Genomic DNA, 17,529 nt, shown 5'->3' on the forward strand with positions numbered 1-17,529 from the left:
TCATGTTGTTTAATATATGCATACATATAAAATTGATCTGCAAATTCATCATCATGTAAAAAGGTTAATAATGCTTTAAAAATAATTTTCATGAAAACGATTGGAAGATAAGCTTGTAATAAGGTACTTAACATTACGAAATGTAGGTATAGATGCCTTTCTTTTTGGCCCATCATATGTAAAGAATGCAGAGATTTATACAAACTGATATTTTCTAAGGACTACATTTCTTCACTTTAAAAAAATTATGATTTACTCTTTTGGGTTTGAAACAATTGACCTTCAGAATTATTCATACACAAAAACTTAATAGATATGGTTCATTGAGAATTCAGCTACTTTTTTCATGGCAGAAGCAGAACTAAAATACACTTAAAATAATGAACAAACTTTTTATAGTAAGTAGTGAAAACAGTTTGGTTACACATTTACTGTTCTCACTTTTTGTTGTTGTTGTTTAAAATTTTATTTATTTATTTGACAGATAGAGATCACAAGTAGGCAGAGAGGCAGGCAGAGAGAGAGAGGAAGTAGGCTCCCTGACGAGCAGAGAGCCTGATGTGGGGCTCAATCCCAGGCCCCTGGGATCATGTCCTGAGCTGAAGGCAGAGACTTTAACCCACTGAGCCATCCAGGTGCCCCCTGTTTTCACTTTTTATAGTCCAAAAGCTTTGATTCTTTGTATATTTACTAACTGTGGAACATTGATTAGTTTTCAATATTTGTATACTTACACATATTTAAAGATTTTATTTGTATATTTTAGAGTGAGAGAGCATGTGTGTGCAGGGGGGAGAGGCAGAGGAAGAGGGAGACAGAATCTCAAGAAGACTCCATGCTGAGCGGGAACCCTATGCAGGTCTTGGTCTCACAGCCCTGACACCAAGACCTGAGCTGAAATCAAGAGTTAGATGCTTAACTGACTGAGCCACCCACGCACTCCAACTTATGCATATTTAAAATACATATTTTAATGCTTATGTAATTTATATTTATGTACTTTAAATACTACATGTGAATATACTTAGGAATACTTTAAATACCTAAGTATTTTGGGGCACCTGGGTGGCTCAGTTGGTTAAGTGTCCGACTCTTGATTTCAGCTCAGATCCTGATCCCAGGTTCATGAGCTCAAGTCCCATGTTGGGCTCCACACTGGGTGTGGAACCTACTAAAAAAAAGAAAAAAAGAATAAAAATTGCCCAAGTATTTTAATATTTATATACTTTCTAATTGTGTATTTTAAAACTTTTAATACTAAGTTTTGAATACTTAAAAATAACTAACTTCAAGGCAATATTATCTTGGTTTTACCATGTCAGATTAAGAACTCCGGTACATCAAAATTGACTAAATGGTTTATACATTTTTAAATTTATTGAAATAAATTACTTGAAAATTTTTCTGTGATCTAAAAATACAGTGTTGAATAACAGAGAAAAAGTATCTAAAATACCTTCTGAGTGAAGTTTTTTTTGGTTACAGAATTTCCACAAGTGTGAAAGAATTAGAAAACTTCAGGAATTTGTTACAAAATATTCATTAAAGAAAACAGAAAACAAGTTGAAACCTGCCTGTTTCTGGACTTTGAAGGCCAAAGAGTAGAATTTCATTCAAAGGCATAAGAGTAATGACATTCTTAAGCCAAACATTTTATATAAAGCTGCTTTTGTAAAAGGATAATTATATTGTTTTGAGTAAACAATTTTTTTTTAATTGCGTTAAGTTTATGTATAATAGTATTGTGAGTAAAAGTAACACTTTGATGATGTGGTACAAATTTTAAAGTTTAATATTGAATAAAATCAGGATTTTCAAATTCATATATGTTAAAACTAAGTAAATGTTATAAGTCTCTCAATTTTGTGTGAGAAGATGTAATATAAATAAAACTGTGGTCAGTGTGTTATGAGCGTTTAATAGGAAAATGCTAAGGAGGCTCATGAATATCCATAATTAACAACTTAAGAGCTTTCAGTACATTTACAGTTACCAGATTTAGTAAATAAAAATACAGAATGCTCAGTTGAATTTGAATTTTAGATAAACAATAATTTTTTATATAAGTATGTTACATGCAATGTTTAAGACATGCTTAAACCAAAAATTATTTCTTGTTTAAAATTCAAATTTAACTGGGAGCCCTGTGTTTTATCTGGCAACCCAGAAGTACATTGATATGAAGTATGAAGTAAAAAAAGTATGAGAATTATATTGCAATTTAGATTGGCTTTTTTTAGTGTGTAGAAAGATACAATGACAACTCAAAGACTTAGGGGATTTCTACACATTGTGAAAAGTTGAATAGATTTATATATTTATTCTCATAATACTTTACCTAATGCTGAATAAAATTTGGGAGAAACTTTTTATTTTTATATAATTTCAAATTTACAGAAAAGTTTCCAAGGTAGTACAAAAGAACTCTTTACCCAGATTAACTAATTGTTCACTTGTGCTTTATCTTTCATGCTCTCTGTTTATACACATGTATACTATTTTTTCCCAAGTCATTTGGAAGTCAGTTCCAGGCATCATGCCCTTTGAACCTTATATACTTCAGTGTGTAATACTGGATAATTCTTTTTAAATTATCTTTTCCGAAGGAAAAAAAAGTGGAACTATAATACTGTAAGCCTTAGAATAAGGAATCATTTTGAGTGCCAGTGTAAATAAAGTTCTTTTTGAGTTTGTTGTCCTTTTGATGCTTGATCTATATAGTCATAGGGCATATAATTTTTGTTCCTTGTACCTGAGGTTCATTTCCTTTTTATCCCTAAAAATTAATTTTGGAAGATCTTTATTAGTGGCAGTTCTTTAATGATAAAAATATTTGAAGGGGTTTAAGAATTTTAATCACGTGGTAATTGTGAAAGAAATTATAAAAGAAATCATACCTCAAAATGATGTGTGCCCTCTTTATACTAGGAAGTTATACCATGTTGAGATGTCACATTATTAATGAAGCAGGGTTTATTTATATGATGGTTTAGAAATACCATTTTATACTGCTGTATACTTCTTTTCTGTGTCCCTGAAGCCTGGTATATGGCCAAGTACATAGTAAGCACATGGTGGGTATCCAATAAATATTTGTTGAATGACTGTATGAATATGTATTTGGTACATCTTAAATGAAGAACCACAGAGCTGAGTTTAACAATATGTGTCATATTTTTCTCTCTCCCACCCCCAATTGAATAAGGCAGGAAAAGAATGACATTAACCTACTTATTAAGTCAATATTTTTGGAGACTCAGACTATGCCGTGAGCACCATGTGTAAAAGTTTAAAGGACATTTGTAGTACTCTGAACCTGTGGTGGAAGGGTTTCAATGGCAATTTTGTCTGTATGCTCTTCTGACTCTCACGTCATGCCCTCACCCTTTTTTAAGTCAGTCTTTTTGAAAGAATATTTCTGTCATCACTTTGTCACCTCCCACTTGCTCCTTAACCAAAAATCTTGCTTTTGATTCTGTAGTCCCTAACCATTTCTTCTTTTGAAGTAAAAAATTTCAGTTCTAAATTCATAATTTAGTTCAGAAGCCATTTCTTATTTGACTTTTTTTCCCCCCTGCATTTGATACTGTTGGGCAGCCCCCTTCTTTAAAGATATGCCCCTATACCCCTCCCTCAGGTACCTTATATTTCACTCCTGGGCTCCTGGATGTGTCCTTTTTAAAGGCTTTTTTCATTTATGCCTTAAATCTTATTCCTCAGATTTTCACCACCACTTACTTCTCACTCTTGGGTAGTTACGACTCAATGATGTCCAAGTTCTTACCATTAGTCCAGACTTCTCAATCCGTCTGTTTATAACATGTCTTTACTGTTGTTCCACAGATACCTGTGGGTCTTAAAACAACCATTTCCCCCCACAAATCTATTCTTATGCCTGTGATCCTTACTCTGGTTAATTTTAGAGCCATCATCATCTAAATTCTTCAGGCTCATTCCTCTGCATCTTTCCCTATCTGGTTAGTGTGTTATCACTGTGGAGTTGAGCTCCACATGTCTGATGTCTGTCTTGCCCTTTTCTTTGCTCTTATCTAGAGCACTACACTGGCCTGCTTCCCTGTTCCTAGCCTATCTCCTCCCATACACCCCACAATACTGTCACAGTAGGCTTTCTAGAAGACTCAAACAAGGTCCTCTGACATGTCACCCAGTCGTGCCCCCAGCCACCATGCTTTGATAAAACACATAGTTCTTCAAATGTGCCAGGTCACCTTGGTGCATGCTGTTCTCTTTGCATCATATGCTCTAGCCATCCTTCCTACCTGGAAAATGCCCATTTCTTGTTGCAGACCATCATAACGCCCGCCTCTGTGAAATCGCCCTTGCTCCACTCAAGGAGTATTTTCTAATTGCCTCTTTAATGTCACCACTGTAATTACAACCTACCTCTATTGTGTCACTTATTGTACTGTATTTTCTTTTAAGCCTCCTTTAATAGAATGTGAGCTCCTTAAGGGCAGGAAAAGGAACGTTACCCACTTTTGCATCTCCATAGCATATTTTTTGGCATATGAACACTTAATAAATTATTGTTTGTTGAATAAATTGCTTTTCAGGTGACAATTTTATTGTACTAGAGGTCAGACCTTCACTCCAAATATTCTTTACAACAAGAGTCAATAGATTCCCAAGGATTTGTGACATTGGGGGAAGGTCAGTAAAGCTCAAAATTTGGTGTGGTTTTGGCACGTTATGAAGTGAATGAAGTTATGAAGTCTATTATGGAAAAAATGGTAAGAACTATTCTTTGAGGGGAAAAGGCAACAACATCACTGAAGATTTCCTGAATAATCAAAGAATAACTGCCCAGCATTATGGCCTAGCTAAATTTATTCCTGTTTAAAATTGAAAGAGAAGGAGAGCGGTGTTCTGAGTCATTTCATTACAAATATTTTTTCTTAGCTTAATGTTGGAATAAATGTACTATCAAAATCATACTGATATTTTAAACTAAGGTGCAAATTCACACAGAATCTGTATAACATTGAGGGACATAATGTCCAGATGTAAATATAAGCTCACTAACAAAAAACTGTCATTTGTAATTCCTGATATTTTTGCCTTTTCTTTGGTAGCACTAGGGTTCTTCCCTGGGTATGCTAGAAACTCAGGGTTGTCAATGGATACATTTTAAGCAAACCAGAGCACCAAATAAAAGCACAAACACTTTTATTTTTAACAGTAGTGTTTTGTTACCATTTAGTGAAACAACAAATAAATACATTCATTGGCCACAGCTATACTTTTATGACCAGTTTGAAACTGACTGTATAGCTGAGAAACACTGTTAAACAATAAAAAAGGCAGCTATGCATAAAAAAGCCACTTTAACTATAAATTACATCTTTCATAAAACTACAACCAGCTATAATGAGTGGTAAGAGTCTCAAAATTAATGACCACCCAAATGAAACAATAAAAACAAGTACTGCTAATCACTGTAGAATTACACACTTAAGCAATGAAATTCACCATTCTAATTAACCGAAAAAGGTCTGAAATTGTCATCATGTGCTTCAGTGCAGGATGAGCAGGGAATCGGTAGCCCTTTGATTTCATCAACTCCTTCTTTCGAGACCAAACTTAAAGTGCTCCTAGTGCTTTGGAATTTTTAAGCAAATATTGGGCCAGAAGCTTATCTTTCTTTGTCTTTGGTGATGTATTATGGGAGATGTATATAAGGAGACAAATGTAAGAATTCAGGTACCCTAGTTAGGGATAAGAAGAAATATACAAATCTGAAATTTGGAAGAATCCACAAATGCAGCTGAAAGAACCAAGATATTTTACCTGGATTTTTTTTTTTTTTAAAGTAATCTTTGCTTATCTGGTCAAATAGGAAAACTACCTAGGGAGACCTTAGAAAAAATGTACCTTATTTACTCTGAACCCCAAGGAGTCACAGAGATAACATATCTTTTCAGATAGTTCTAGGTAGACACCCAACATTATTAGGAAAATAAAGAGTTTCTGGAAAGAAATGTAGTAACTGAAGTTGTCCTCAAAATATACTCCGTTAAGTGCATATTACGTTGTCATGTAAATACTAAGGTTAACTTCTGTATTATACATTTTTAAAGAATTTGGTTACAACAAGAGAACGTATAAACAAACCCAAAGTAACATACCTATAGGTTTATGCTTCTGATTGAGTTCAAAGTCATTTTGTATGATAAAAAGAAGGAATTTCTTTGGCTATGAACCAGCCTTTCAAAAGAGTGAAAGTATTAAAAATTTCATTTGTTCCTGTTAAACTTTTGAGAAGTTACTAAATAAGCAATTATTAAAACACTGAATGGTGTTTGTTTTTTTTTTCCATCGAAAGGTATATTAAGAGTACAAATAAAACATAACTTTCTAACCAAAGTAGAAGACAGAAAAGGACAGTTGTATTAGTTCAGTTCTGAAGAAATAGATCAGCAGACAATTTTACGTAGCTGGTCGTCCTTAAGCATGTTGTGACAACTTCCCAATGTTGCCTGTTCCCTTGGCATCTTGAGGTATTCAGCATCTACTTCTTTCTGTATAGATACTGGTAGAAAGTGCATTTTAAAATCCTTTATTACCTTAGCCTACCATATATATATATTTTTAGATTTGGGATAGGACATTCAAGACAGTTTTAATATAATTCTAGAAGTATTTCAATATTGTTAAACTTACCTAGTTAGTACCTTTGCGTCAGTTTGCTTATTCAGTGCTGGAATTAATTTGAATTAAATCTGATCTGGCTTTGCCCATTTACAAGACATAAAAACGGGAAAACTAAAGGAGGGATTATATGTCTTACGAAGTATTGCACTTGAGTTTACTGCAATAATGTATCATGATTTAATTTACCTGAGGACAATTCTGATTCAATAGGTACAATCAGCTATATCTTGTTCAGCTAAATCCAATGCTTTGAAAATGTACTCATGTTTTAACTTAGAATCGTACATTTTATGGATAATTCTTAAATGCATCTGTAAACTTGTTTAGTCCCAAGAAGTTTCTACCAAAATCTCCCTATGCAAAAATCACTATTGCTTTCTTGAAGAATCATGCTTAAACTACTACAGATATCTTTTAACCATACAAAATAATCACTTGACCAATTCTACTCAAAATAGCCACATAATTTTCACCGGTATACTTTCTTCTTGAAGAAATGCCTGTGGCTTTCCAAAGAACACTGCCAGTCACCACTGAAAAGGATACTATGGTCGTTTAAAAAAAAATGATTGAATAATTTCAGTTGGTATTTTACAATCATGCTTAAAAGAACTATTTTCAATGATTATATATATTTTAGATTTTAAAAAAGAATGATACATTGTTATGCCTTAATCCTGTGCACTGTTCACACTGTAAAATTTTTATTGGGTAAGAATTCTGCATAGAATACACCACTGAATATACAGGCTTTGATTTTTCATGGGAAAATTGCCTCCTAATTAGGTGTACAGTGTAATATCCTAGTGTGAACACTGGAGTGTGACTTTGGGGACCACGGTGTACTCTTTCAGGACAAAGATAAAAGTGCAAATATGCAAATATGCATGTGATGTTCCAGAGTCAGGGTGTTTGCAGCCATCAAGTGCCTTAAGATCTCATCCTTTTCTCCCACTCCACACTTCCCATTTTACTTCGTTTTGCTATGAAGTCAAAAGTAACAGGTGTGTCCTCTGCTGAACACAGCCACATTTCCAGGCTTTGTTTTCAGTTGCGACAGATAATGGAATGTTTATGTAGGTGGAATTTAAACACATCGATTATACACGTTCATGTAAGACAATGGCGGAATCACATCTCGGTAATGCTCTCAGTTTTGTGGTGTTACATACAAGCTATGGTGATTGCTCATATCTAAGTTGCTACAAGTAAACAGCAATGGAGCAGTATCTGTCACAGGTCCATTCAGGTGGGGAGAAACTGTGTAACTGTTGCTGCCACACCCAGTCATGGTGCCATACCAGCCCAAACCTTGCGAATTCGATAAACTGCAACAACAACAACAAAAAGGCGAAAAGGCCATAGGATGGTGATCAGAATATAGGTCACATTGGCATTTTTAGCATTCGGTGACTTTTATAATAAAAAAAGTTAGTATCAAATATGTTGAAATATGTTTTTTTGCCAAATAACGTAATAGCTTTCTATAAAATATAATGACTTTTATCTAATATCCTTGATTTTATAACACATATTACAAAAGAATAAATACATCAGAATTAGAACTTGATTATCAGATAATAATATAGTGCTTATTAAGGACAAGGCTCTTTTTTAGGACATGTTTGTGTGTGTGTATATATATAATAATGTATATACATGCACTACCCTATTTAATCTTCACAACAATCTTATCAGATAAACTGTTACCACTATTTTACAGATGAAGAACAGACTAAAAAATAAGGGTTAAGGAACTTGTTCAGTGAAGTGAGAATTGCAGAAAATGCTATTCTCAAGCTCAAAGCGTTATGGAGGTATGCATTTAGGTTTTCACTTTGCCCTGATACACAGCTAATGGTACAGAGCTGCAATGGTTTTAGAATAAGAAGGACACAAGATTTTCTATGGCCACTAAGCTTCCTGAGAGTTTCATCCAGGGTTTCTTGGTGGGTTTTGAATAGCACTATAAATAAGGAAACATAATCACTCTAATCTTTTTCCTTCCCTGTTCATCAACCCCTGCCGGCTTTGAACCAACATGGAATCCTGAAATGAGATGGTCCCATTTTACACACAGAGGCATTTCCCAAATAAAGGTAATATATGGGCTTAGAGTCCGATGACAGTTCTTTACAGTATAGGTCCCGCTATGTGTGTAACGCCTAATGCTCTAAGATCCAGGTTAAATGATCTTATTTACTGACATATGGCACCCAATCTACCTTTCTCTTATTTGGGTTAAAGCTTAGGTTTGTTCTTGTCAATCTATTCAGTACTAATTCAGTACATCTACCTTCCTTCTCTTGAACTTCCCAGTCTTGGCAAGTCATCATCACTATCGTATCGTCTTGGATTGTCGAAAAAGTAAGCTCTGGAACTGTAATTGTGACTATTTATCATGCCAGCAGGTGCCTGTGGACAAAGTATTAAACAGCATATGAATGTTTCTTTTCAACTAAGAAAGGAGGCTGAGATCTTTAATGCTTTTTAGTTTTAAGCTTTGCCCCCCCCAAACCCAGAAAATCGATGTAAACTTTCCATTATTTTTATAAAAATAAGGGGAAGAGGCATTGGGGAATATTATGATATCATACCAAATTCTGGTTTAATCTCTGCGCCCGGAAAAAGAGTACCACTGACCATGCTGGTACATGTTCCCACAGAAAGAGGACCATTCCAAATACTATATACTCTTCTCCACTTATGTCTTCTAGATGAGCCTGTAAACAGAGTATGACAGGGCCATTTTTAAACCTTTTTTTTTTTTTTTTTATAAGCAGTCACCCGCCACAGTTAATCTGTTTCAGGTAGGGTAAGTTAAAACACACTAACTATAGGCACATAAATCTCTAAATTCATTTTCCATAGTTTATGGTTTTATGTTCTTTAAAGGACATAAAAATGCTTTGATGTTAAATAAAATAAAAAGTCATTAACTTTTTCAATGCATCAGTTTGTGAAAATATTTTTAGTACATGGGTAAGTTGAAATGATCTTATTTCTAGACTCCACAGTCTGAAGAGAGTTATAAAAGAGACGACTGGTTCTAGCTACTACATAGCTAACCTAATAGCACCTACTGAGTTACACCTGTAGAGAAATGTCACATGTTAAGTAGCTCAGCCCCACGACTATTTAAAAATATGCTTTGGGGCAAAAAAGGAGAATGCTTTGGGGCCTAAACTTTATATTGAATTTGCTTTTATTCTGCTAGATGTTGGGTGAGAGAAGAGGCAAAAGGAGTGAACAGAATCTGCCAGCTGGAACCACAGGTGAAAATTTCCTTACTGAGGAAGGAAAAAAAACAAACAAACCAAAAACGAAGAAAATTCCTTTTCTTTAGAAAGGTAACTGAAATTCCGATAAAATGATATTCCAGAATGTTTTAAATTCAGCACAAAGTTATATTAATGTAAAGACATGACATGAAGCTATGTCAAATTGCACTTTTAGGAGGGGGATGGAGAAAGCTGGGAGGTTAAATATGATAGCTAAAGCACCAGGAATTACTAGAACAAACACCCGGACACCCAGAAACTATGAATGCTCTCCCATGATCATGACTGATAACACCAGCTTTTCAGAAAAGATCCTTATTTAAATATCTAAAACCAAACCAAATATTTAGATTATATGTAGGTCTTGGGTTTGAGAGAATAAACTTCATCCTAACAAGTTAAAAATATACCCATATTCACTAGCTAATGACAGATAGTCAATTTATCTAGAGATAGTTAAACACTATCCTTGAAAAAATTAGTAAAATATAGGGTTATGACCAATAAATAGGTTTATGGCCCTATTAGTATATCCACAAAAAGAAAAGAAAATACTCCTTTGGGAGAAGTTCTCTCTGAAGAATGATTTTAAGTGACACAGGTAAATGAGGATTTTTTTTTCTTCAATTTATTTTCAGAAAAACAGTATTCATTATTTTTTTCACCACACCAAATGCTCCATGCAATCCATGCCCTCTATAATACCCACCACCTGGTACCCCAACCTCCCACCCCCCCCCCGCCACTTCAAACCCCTCAGATTGTTTTTCAGAGTCCATAGTCTCTCATGGTTCACCTCCCCTTCCAATTTACCCAAATTTCCTTCTCCTAACACCCCTTGTCCTCCATGCTATTTGTTATGCTCCACAAATAAGTGAAACCATATGATAATTGACTCTCTCTGCTTGACTTATTTCACTCAGCATAATCTCTTCCAGTCCTGTCCATGTTGCTACAAAAGTTGGGTATTCATCCTTTCTGATGGAGGCATAATACTCCATAGTATATATGGACCACATCTTCCTTATCCATTTTAAGCATAAACTTTAAGTATGGTTATTGTTATAGCCAGAGGTAAATGTTTGGAAGTCAAACACTTAAAATAGTCTCTTGGTTAATGCTAATTTCATTATTATATTATTAGATTAGCAATACATGATAGCTACTTACCTTATCTGAAAGATTATCCCAGCCATAATTAAATGGACTTTCTAATGTATCCTGAGATATGGTGATCACCACCAAATTATAACAAGCTCTCGAAGAGTAGAGAAGAATGACTACAGAGCCTACGACAACAGTCTGGCACAGAGACATACCCTAGAAGAGATAAAACTCGTCATCATAGCACTCCACACATTTGTCACAAGCTGTTCATCCACATTCAACAGAGTCACCTCTTGCAGTGGTGAGCTTGTTGAGTGAGCACTTGGTGGAATAAACTCTTGGTTATCCTCCTTTGCAATTCCTATCCTATCCAAAATCACAACCTAAACTTGTGTTTAAACTACCGTATTAATACAAATAAGTTATTTGCCAACTTGGCCAATGGTAGCTGGAGGAAGATTTTGTCCTGCCATGATTACCTTACTCCCTTAAGTAATATGTGAATAAATAAATTGGTGAAATCGATATTAATTAAGAGAAGTAGCTTAGTCATAATGAGAAAAGAATAGGAAATAGAAGAAAAAGAAATAGAAATAGAGGAAATTCCATTTCATACACTTAATTTCTAATGAGATACAAAATTAGAATAGAAATACAGCTCCTATGTTATTTGCTTCATTCTATTAAAGACTTGATGTTAGTCCCTTATTGAAGTCATTATGTTGACAACAAAATGATGTTGGCACTCAAATGCACTTTTTCAAATCCACAATATTTTAATACCAAGACTTCTGTTGTTTCCCCAAATAGGAAACCTTATAATTTATTACTTAGTCACAATTTAGTAGTCACACTCAACTCGACTGTGCATTCTGGAAAAAGATGCAGTATCACCTTTTTACAGGGATTATTAACCTGGGGTCTATATTTCAATATAATTGGTTTCCTTTGTAATCCTATTTATCTTATGCATTAAAAACATTATTCTTAGAAGTGACACAATTGCCAAAGAGATGTACCGCAAAAAACACCCAGTGTGGTGTTTTGGACGTTTGTGTTCTGGTTGTCACATGATGACATTTAGCACACAAGGGCAGGGCAGGCTAGATGATCCACAATTCACAGGAGAGTTCTCCACATGAGAGAATTCCTCTCTAACCTTCTCTAACTTTCCAGGGTCCTCTTAGAAATTCATGAAGATGAAAAACCTGTTCATAATGATCTGAGCTAAAACCCAATTGTTTAATATATAAAAAATGTTTATGTTTGCATAGTTTCAATAGATGCCAACATTTCCAGACACACATATAACATGTAAACTGAGGGAAATTTGTAATTTGTTTTGTTCAGAACTTTATCAAGAATGGCCAAAATTTGGAAAATTGTGTTACAGACAGCAATACTGTGTGTGGTATGTAAGTCACTAACACAATACCCTGTAACAGTCTGTGTTTTTAGCTGTCCCATTCAGTTTCTGTGTACAGATAACAAGCATCTGACATCATGCCCCCAAATTTACATAATGAAATATTGGTCAATTGCTTTCCTTTTATTTCCTCTTTATACCCAGGGCAATTATGTTGAATTTTTGAAGTTATGTGTGTAGGCAGATTAATAAATTGTTAATTGCAGGATAGAAAGAGTTTATTAAAAATACTTATCAGAGGGGTGTGCTGGGTTTGATAGGATTGAGAACCATTATTGTAACTTACTTCTTTATAAGAACAACACATTTTAGGGGCGTATGAGAAGAAGGAGAACTAAAAGATAAAAGATACCTTGAAAGATGTTCAGAGTACCTTTTTAATCTTAGTCACTACCATAACAAAAAGTGTGTGTGAAAATAAATAAAACCCTAGCAAGATTAAAATTCTCTAAAGTCAAGTCTAAAATTTTCTATGTCACAATTCACAAAAATTGTGAATCCCCCCAAAAACTATTACTAAAAAAGCTAATCTAAAACCAATCCAGATCCAATTTTAGAAGTATTGTATTATTAAAGAAACACTGAGTAACACAAACTTAGAATGCTGTAAGCATTACCATTCTTTAAAATAATCATAAGTAAATTTACAGAGGAATAAAATGACCACTAAATGGCCTTGATCCCAGACATAATATAGAGAGATTCTGCTTATACTTATAAGTACTATAAAAACTAAGAAAAAAAAAAGATTGCTAGAAAAGAGCAAAGAATCAGTAACACTGAGGTAATTAATAAAACAAGATTACAGACAAATTACATACATATAACAATGAAAGAAGCCTACTAATTTAGAAAACAAAAGAAGATTCTTCCTGCAAAACACAGAATTACAAAACAAAACAAAGTAAAAAAGGATTCTGCAACATGGAAGCTGTTGTCAAAAGCTAAAGAAAATCTTCCTAAAATGGATAGAGTTGTAACATACAATTCCACTCAGGAGCAGTCCTCAAGGTCTTATTTTCCTTTCCTCTATCCCTGCACTTTTTTGGAAATTCCATACCAGACAAGGAAGGAAGAGTTACACCTCACTCCAGGATGCCTGTTATTAATATATTGCTATGTATATCATTGACTATAGTTCAATTTTGTTTACAGGTATTTTTAAATGCAGGTATACAGAAATTTCAACTTATCATTCACTGAGTTTTGACAAATGCACATACACCAATATAACCCAAATTTCTCCCAAAATAGAGAACATTGCCATCACACCAGAAAGTTCCTCATACCTCTTTCCCATCAGCCAAACCCTCAAAGGCATATACTCTCCTGCTTCTGTTTTTATAACTCAGTTCTGAACTTCAAATAAATGGGACCATTGAATATGAACTCTTTTGTAGGTTTCATTCAGTCAGCTTAATGTTTTCTGCTTCATGTATGTTGTTGGATGTTTCAGTAGTTTGGTCTTTGTATTGCTCAGGTGGTTGATTAGAATGACCAACTCCTCCTGGTTTGCTCAAGAAAGTCCCACATTCCAGAAAACTTCTCAGCCGCAGAGAAACCAGGACAGTTGACCACACTAATTCTACTGCTTATATGAAATTGTTTATATGAGAGTTTCATCTGTTGATGCACAGTTTCTACAAACATTCTTATACAAGTTGTTTTGTGGACATGTCCTTTCACTTCTTTGTGGTAAATACCTAAAAATGGAATTACTGGATCATATGGTAGGTATAAGTTCAGCTGTATAAGAAACTTCCAAATCTTTTTCCAAGATGGAGGTACACTTTTACACTTCCAACAAAGTACGAGAGTTCCAGTGCTCCACATCCTAGAGAACAACAGGGTTTTTCAAGCTTTCTAATTTTAGCCATGCTGGTAGATGTATAGTTGTATCTCATTTTGGTTTTAATTTGCATTTCCCCAATGACTTATTGGCCATTTGTATATCTTCTTTGTGAAAAATCTAGTCATATCTTTGACCACTTCTAAATTGGGTTATCTTTTTTTTTTTTTTTTTTTTGAGTTGTAGGAGATCTCTATACGTGCTGGAAACGAGTACCTTGTCAGAAATATGTATTGCAAATATTATCTTGAAGTCTGTGCTTTGCCTTTGCATTTTCTTAGTCTTTTTTTGAATGAGAAATTTGAACTTTTAATTAAGCTTAATCTATCAATTTATTCCTTCTGAATACTTTCTATGACCTAAGAGATCTTTGCTTACTCCCAAATTATAAAGATGTTTTTCTGTGTTTACTTCTAAAAGCTTTAGAGTTTTTTCATTCATATTTAGGTCTATGATTCATTAAAATTTTTTTTGTATGAGTATAGTATGAAATGATTTTAGGGGTTCATTTTATTTCATTTAGATATTATTTTATTTAGAAGTTTTTACAGCTTCATTTGTTGAAAAGAGCCCATCTCCCCTTTGGATTGCTTTAGCACCTTTGTCATACATCAAAAGACCTTATAAATGTGAATTGATTTCTAGCTTTCTATTCTGTTCCATTGATCTGTTTGCCTCTTTTATGCTAGTCACACAGTCTTAATTATTGTAGCTTTATACTAAATTTCAAAGCCATGTAGTGTAAGTCCCTGTTTTTTCAGGGTTTCTTTCTGCATTGTTCAGTATAATAGCCTTTAGCTTCATGTGAGTATTTACATTTAAATTAAATTAAATTAAATTAAATTAAATTATTTATTTACTTGAGAGAGAGAACACACACACACACATGAGGGGCAAGAAGGGGCAGAGAGGGGAGTGGGAGAACCAGAGAGCCCACCAAGCAGGAAGTCTGACATAGGGCTTGATCAGGTTCTGATCTCATCAGGATCTTGAGATCAGAACCTGAGCCAAAGGCAGATACTTAACTGACTGAGCCACCCAGGCACTTCCTGTAAGGGACTCTTAACTATAGGGAACATACCAAGAGTGGCTGGAGCGGAGATGGGTGGGGGAGATGGGGTAACTGCATGATGGGTGTCAAGGAAGGCATGTGATATAATGAGCACTGGGTGTTATATGCATTTGATGAATCACTGAACTCTACCTCTAAAAGCTAATAATATATTATATGTTAATTAATTGAATTTAACTAAAAAAATTAAAAATTAAATTAAATTATCAACTCCTCTTTCACAATAGCAACATTTCAAATGCTCAGTAGTTACATATGGCTTGTTACAATACTGAATAATGCAGATATAAAATATTTTCATCACATGGAGGGTGCTAAATTTTGTCAAATGCTTTTTCTACATCTATTCAATTTATTATTTTTTTCTCCTTGTTTTCTTAATGTAGTGAATTAAATTGATTGGTTTTTAAATGTTAAGTCAGTGCTGCATTCCTGTGATAAATTCTACTTGGTCATGATTTATTATTCTTTTTATGCTGAGATTCTGCTTCTTTAAGTATAAGGGACAATAGTTTGTAATTTTTATTTGTTTTGTATATCTTTGTCAAGTTTTGGTATCAGTAATGCTGTCCTCATCATGTATGTTGGGAAATGTTCCTTCCTTCTCTATTTTCAAAAGAATTTGTTTAATATTGCTATTATTTTTTTTTAATATTTGATAAAATTAACCAGTGAAACCATCTAGCCCTAGAGTTTACTTTGAGGGAAATTTCTGATAGCAACTTAGATTTCCTTAAGAAATTTAAGGGCTATTCAGATTTTATATTTTGTCTTCAAACAATTTGTTAAGTTGTATTTTTAAAGTAATTTTCCATTTCCTCTAAGTTGTCAGATTTACCCACAAAGGGTTGTTCATAACATTCCTTCATTTTTCTTTTAATGCCTAGTAAGATCTATAGTGATATTTCCTCTTTCATTCATGGTATTGGCAGTTTGTGTTTTCACTCTGCTTTTTTCTGTACATGATTTTTTTTATATATTCACAGAATTAACTTCTGGCTTTAATTTCTTTATTGTTAATTTTCTGATTCACTTATTTCTATTATCTTTACTATTGCAGTCCTTCCACTTATTTTGTCTCTCTCTCTTTTTAAAAAATTTCCTAGTTTCCCCTCATAGTTTCTACAGTGAAATCTTAGGTCACAATTTTATATATTTCTTCTATAAGTTTCTACAGTGAAATCTTAGGTCACAATTTTATATATTTCTTCTATTCTAATATATAGTATTTAAAGTTATATTTTTCTCTCAAGCACTATTTTAGCTTGTTTCTACAGTGAAATCTTAGGTCACAATTTTATATATTTCTTCTATTCTAATATATAGTATTTAAAGTTATATTTTTCTCTCAAGCACTATTTTAGCAGCATCCTACAATTTTTGGTGTATTATATTTTATTATCCTATATGAAATCTTTTCTTTCTTTCTTTCTTTTTTTTTTTTTTAAAGATTTTACTTATTTGTCAGAGATAGAGCACAAACAGTGGGAGTTGCAAAGAGGGAGAAGCAGGCTCCCTGCTGAGTAAGAAGCCTAGTGCAGGACTTGAGTCCAGGACTCTGGGATCATGACCCAAGCCAAAGGCAGATGCTTAACCAATGAGCCATACAGGCATCCCTATGTGAAATATTTTCTAATTTCCTTTGTGATTTCTTTTATGTTGATGACCATTTCCATGCTAAAGTGGAAGAAATGTGTGTTCTCCAGTTAGTGAGAGTCAATTAGCTTAAGGGTGTTGATAGTACTGTTCAGATTTTTTTTTTTTAAGATTTTATTTATTTATTTGACAGAGATCACAAGTAGGCAGAGAGACAGGCAGAGAGAAGAGGAAGCAGGCTCCCTGCCGAGCAGAGAGCCCGATGTGAGGCTCAATCCCAAGACCCTGAGATCATGACCTGAGCCAAAGGCAGAGGCTTTAACCCACTGAGCCACCTAGGCGCCCAGTCTCTACTTTTTAATGGGAGTGTATTTATTGAATACAACTAGTTATATGTTTGGATTTAGATTTTACATTTTACTGTTTGTTTTCTGTTTGTCCCTCTTGTGTTTTGTTGTTGGTGTTGTTTTTCCTCTGTCTCTTACTTCTTGTGTTCTTTTGTGTTAATTGAATATTTTTAAGAATT

At 33.9% G+C, this 17,529-nt stretch overlaps 2 protein-coding genes across 2 annotated transcripts in view; one reads left to right on the forward strand and one right to left on the reverse strand.

The window, feature by feature from the left end:
* ERO1A (endoplasmic reticulum oxidoreductase 1 alpha) overlaps positions 1-4,563 on the forward strand; it is a 47,902-nt gene extending 43,339 nt beyond the window's left edge. The window contains exon 16 of the mRNA XM_044229544.1: positions 1,486-4,563. Within this exon, the coding sequence (XP_044085479.1) occupies positions 1,486-1,546 (61 nt within the window). The 3' untranslated portion in view covers positions 1,547-4,563. The remainder of the gene's footprint in view (positions 1-1,485) is intronic.
* Positions 4,564-5,170: 607 nt separating this feature from the next.
* The window catches only part of GPR137C (G protein-coupled receptor 137C), a 63,527-nt gene continuing 51,168 nt past the window's right edge, over positions 5,171-17,529 (reverse strand). The window contains exons 4-7 of the mRNA XM_044229545.1: positions 11,124-11,273; positions 9,270-9,395; positions 8,969-9,087; positions 5,171-8,000 (exon numbers count right to left, since the gene is read on the reverse strand). Of these exons, the coding sequence (XP_044085480.1) occupies positions 7,823-8,000; positions 8,969-9,087; positions 9,270-9,395; positions 11,124-11,273 (573 nt within the window). The 3' untranslated portion in view covers positions 5,171-7,822. The remainder of the gene's footprint in view (positions 8,001-8,968; positions 9,088-9,269; positions 9,396-11,123; positions 11,274-17,529) is intronic.

Source organism: Neovison vison, chromosome 13 (assembly GCF_020171115.1).
Source record: "Neovison vison isolate M4711 chromosome 13, ASM_NN_V1, whole genome shotgun sequence".
In the NCBI taxonomy this organism is placed as follows: domain Eukaryota; kingdom Metazoa; phylum Chordata; class Mammalia; order Carnivora; family Mustelidae; genus Neogale; species Neogale vison.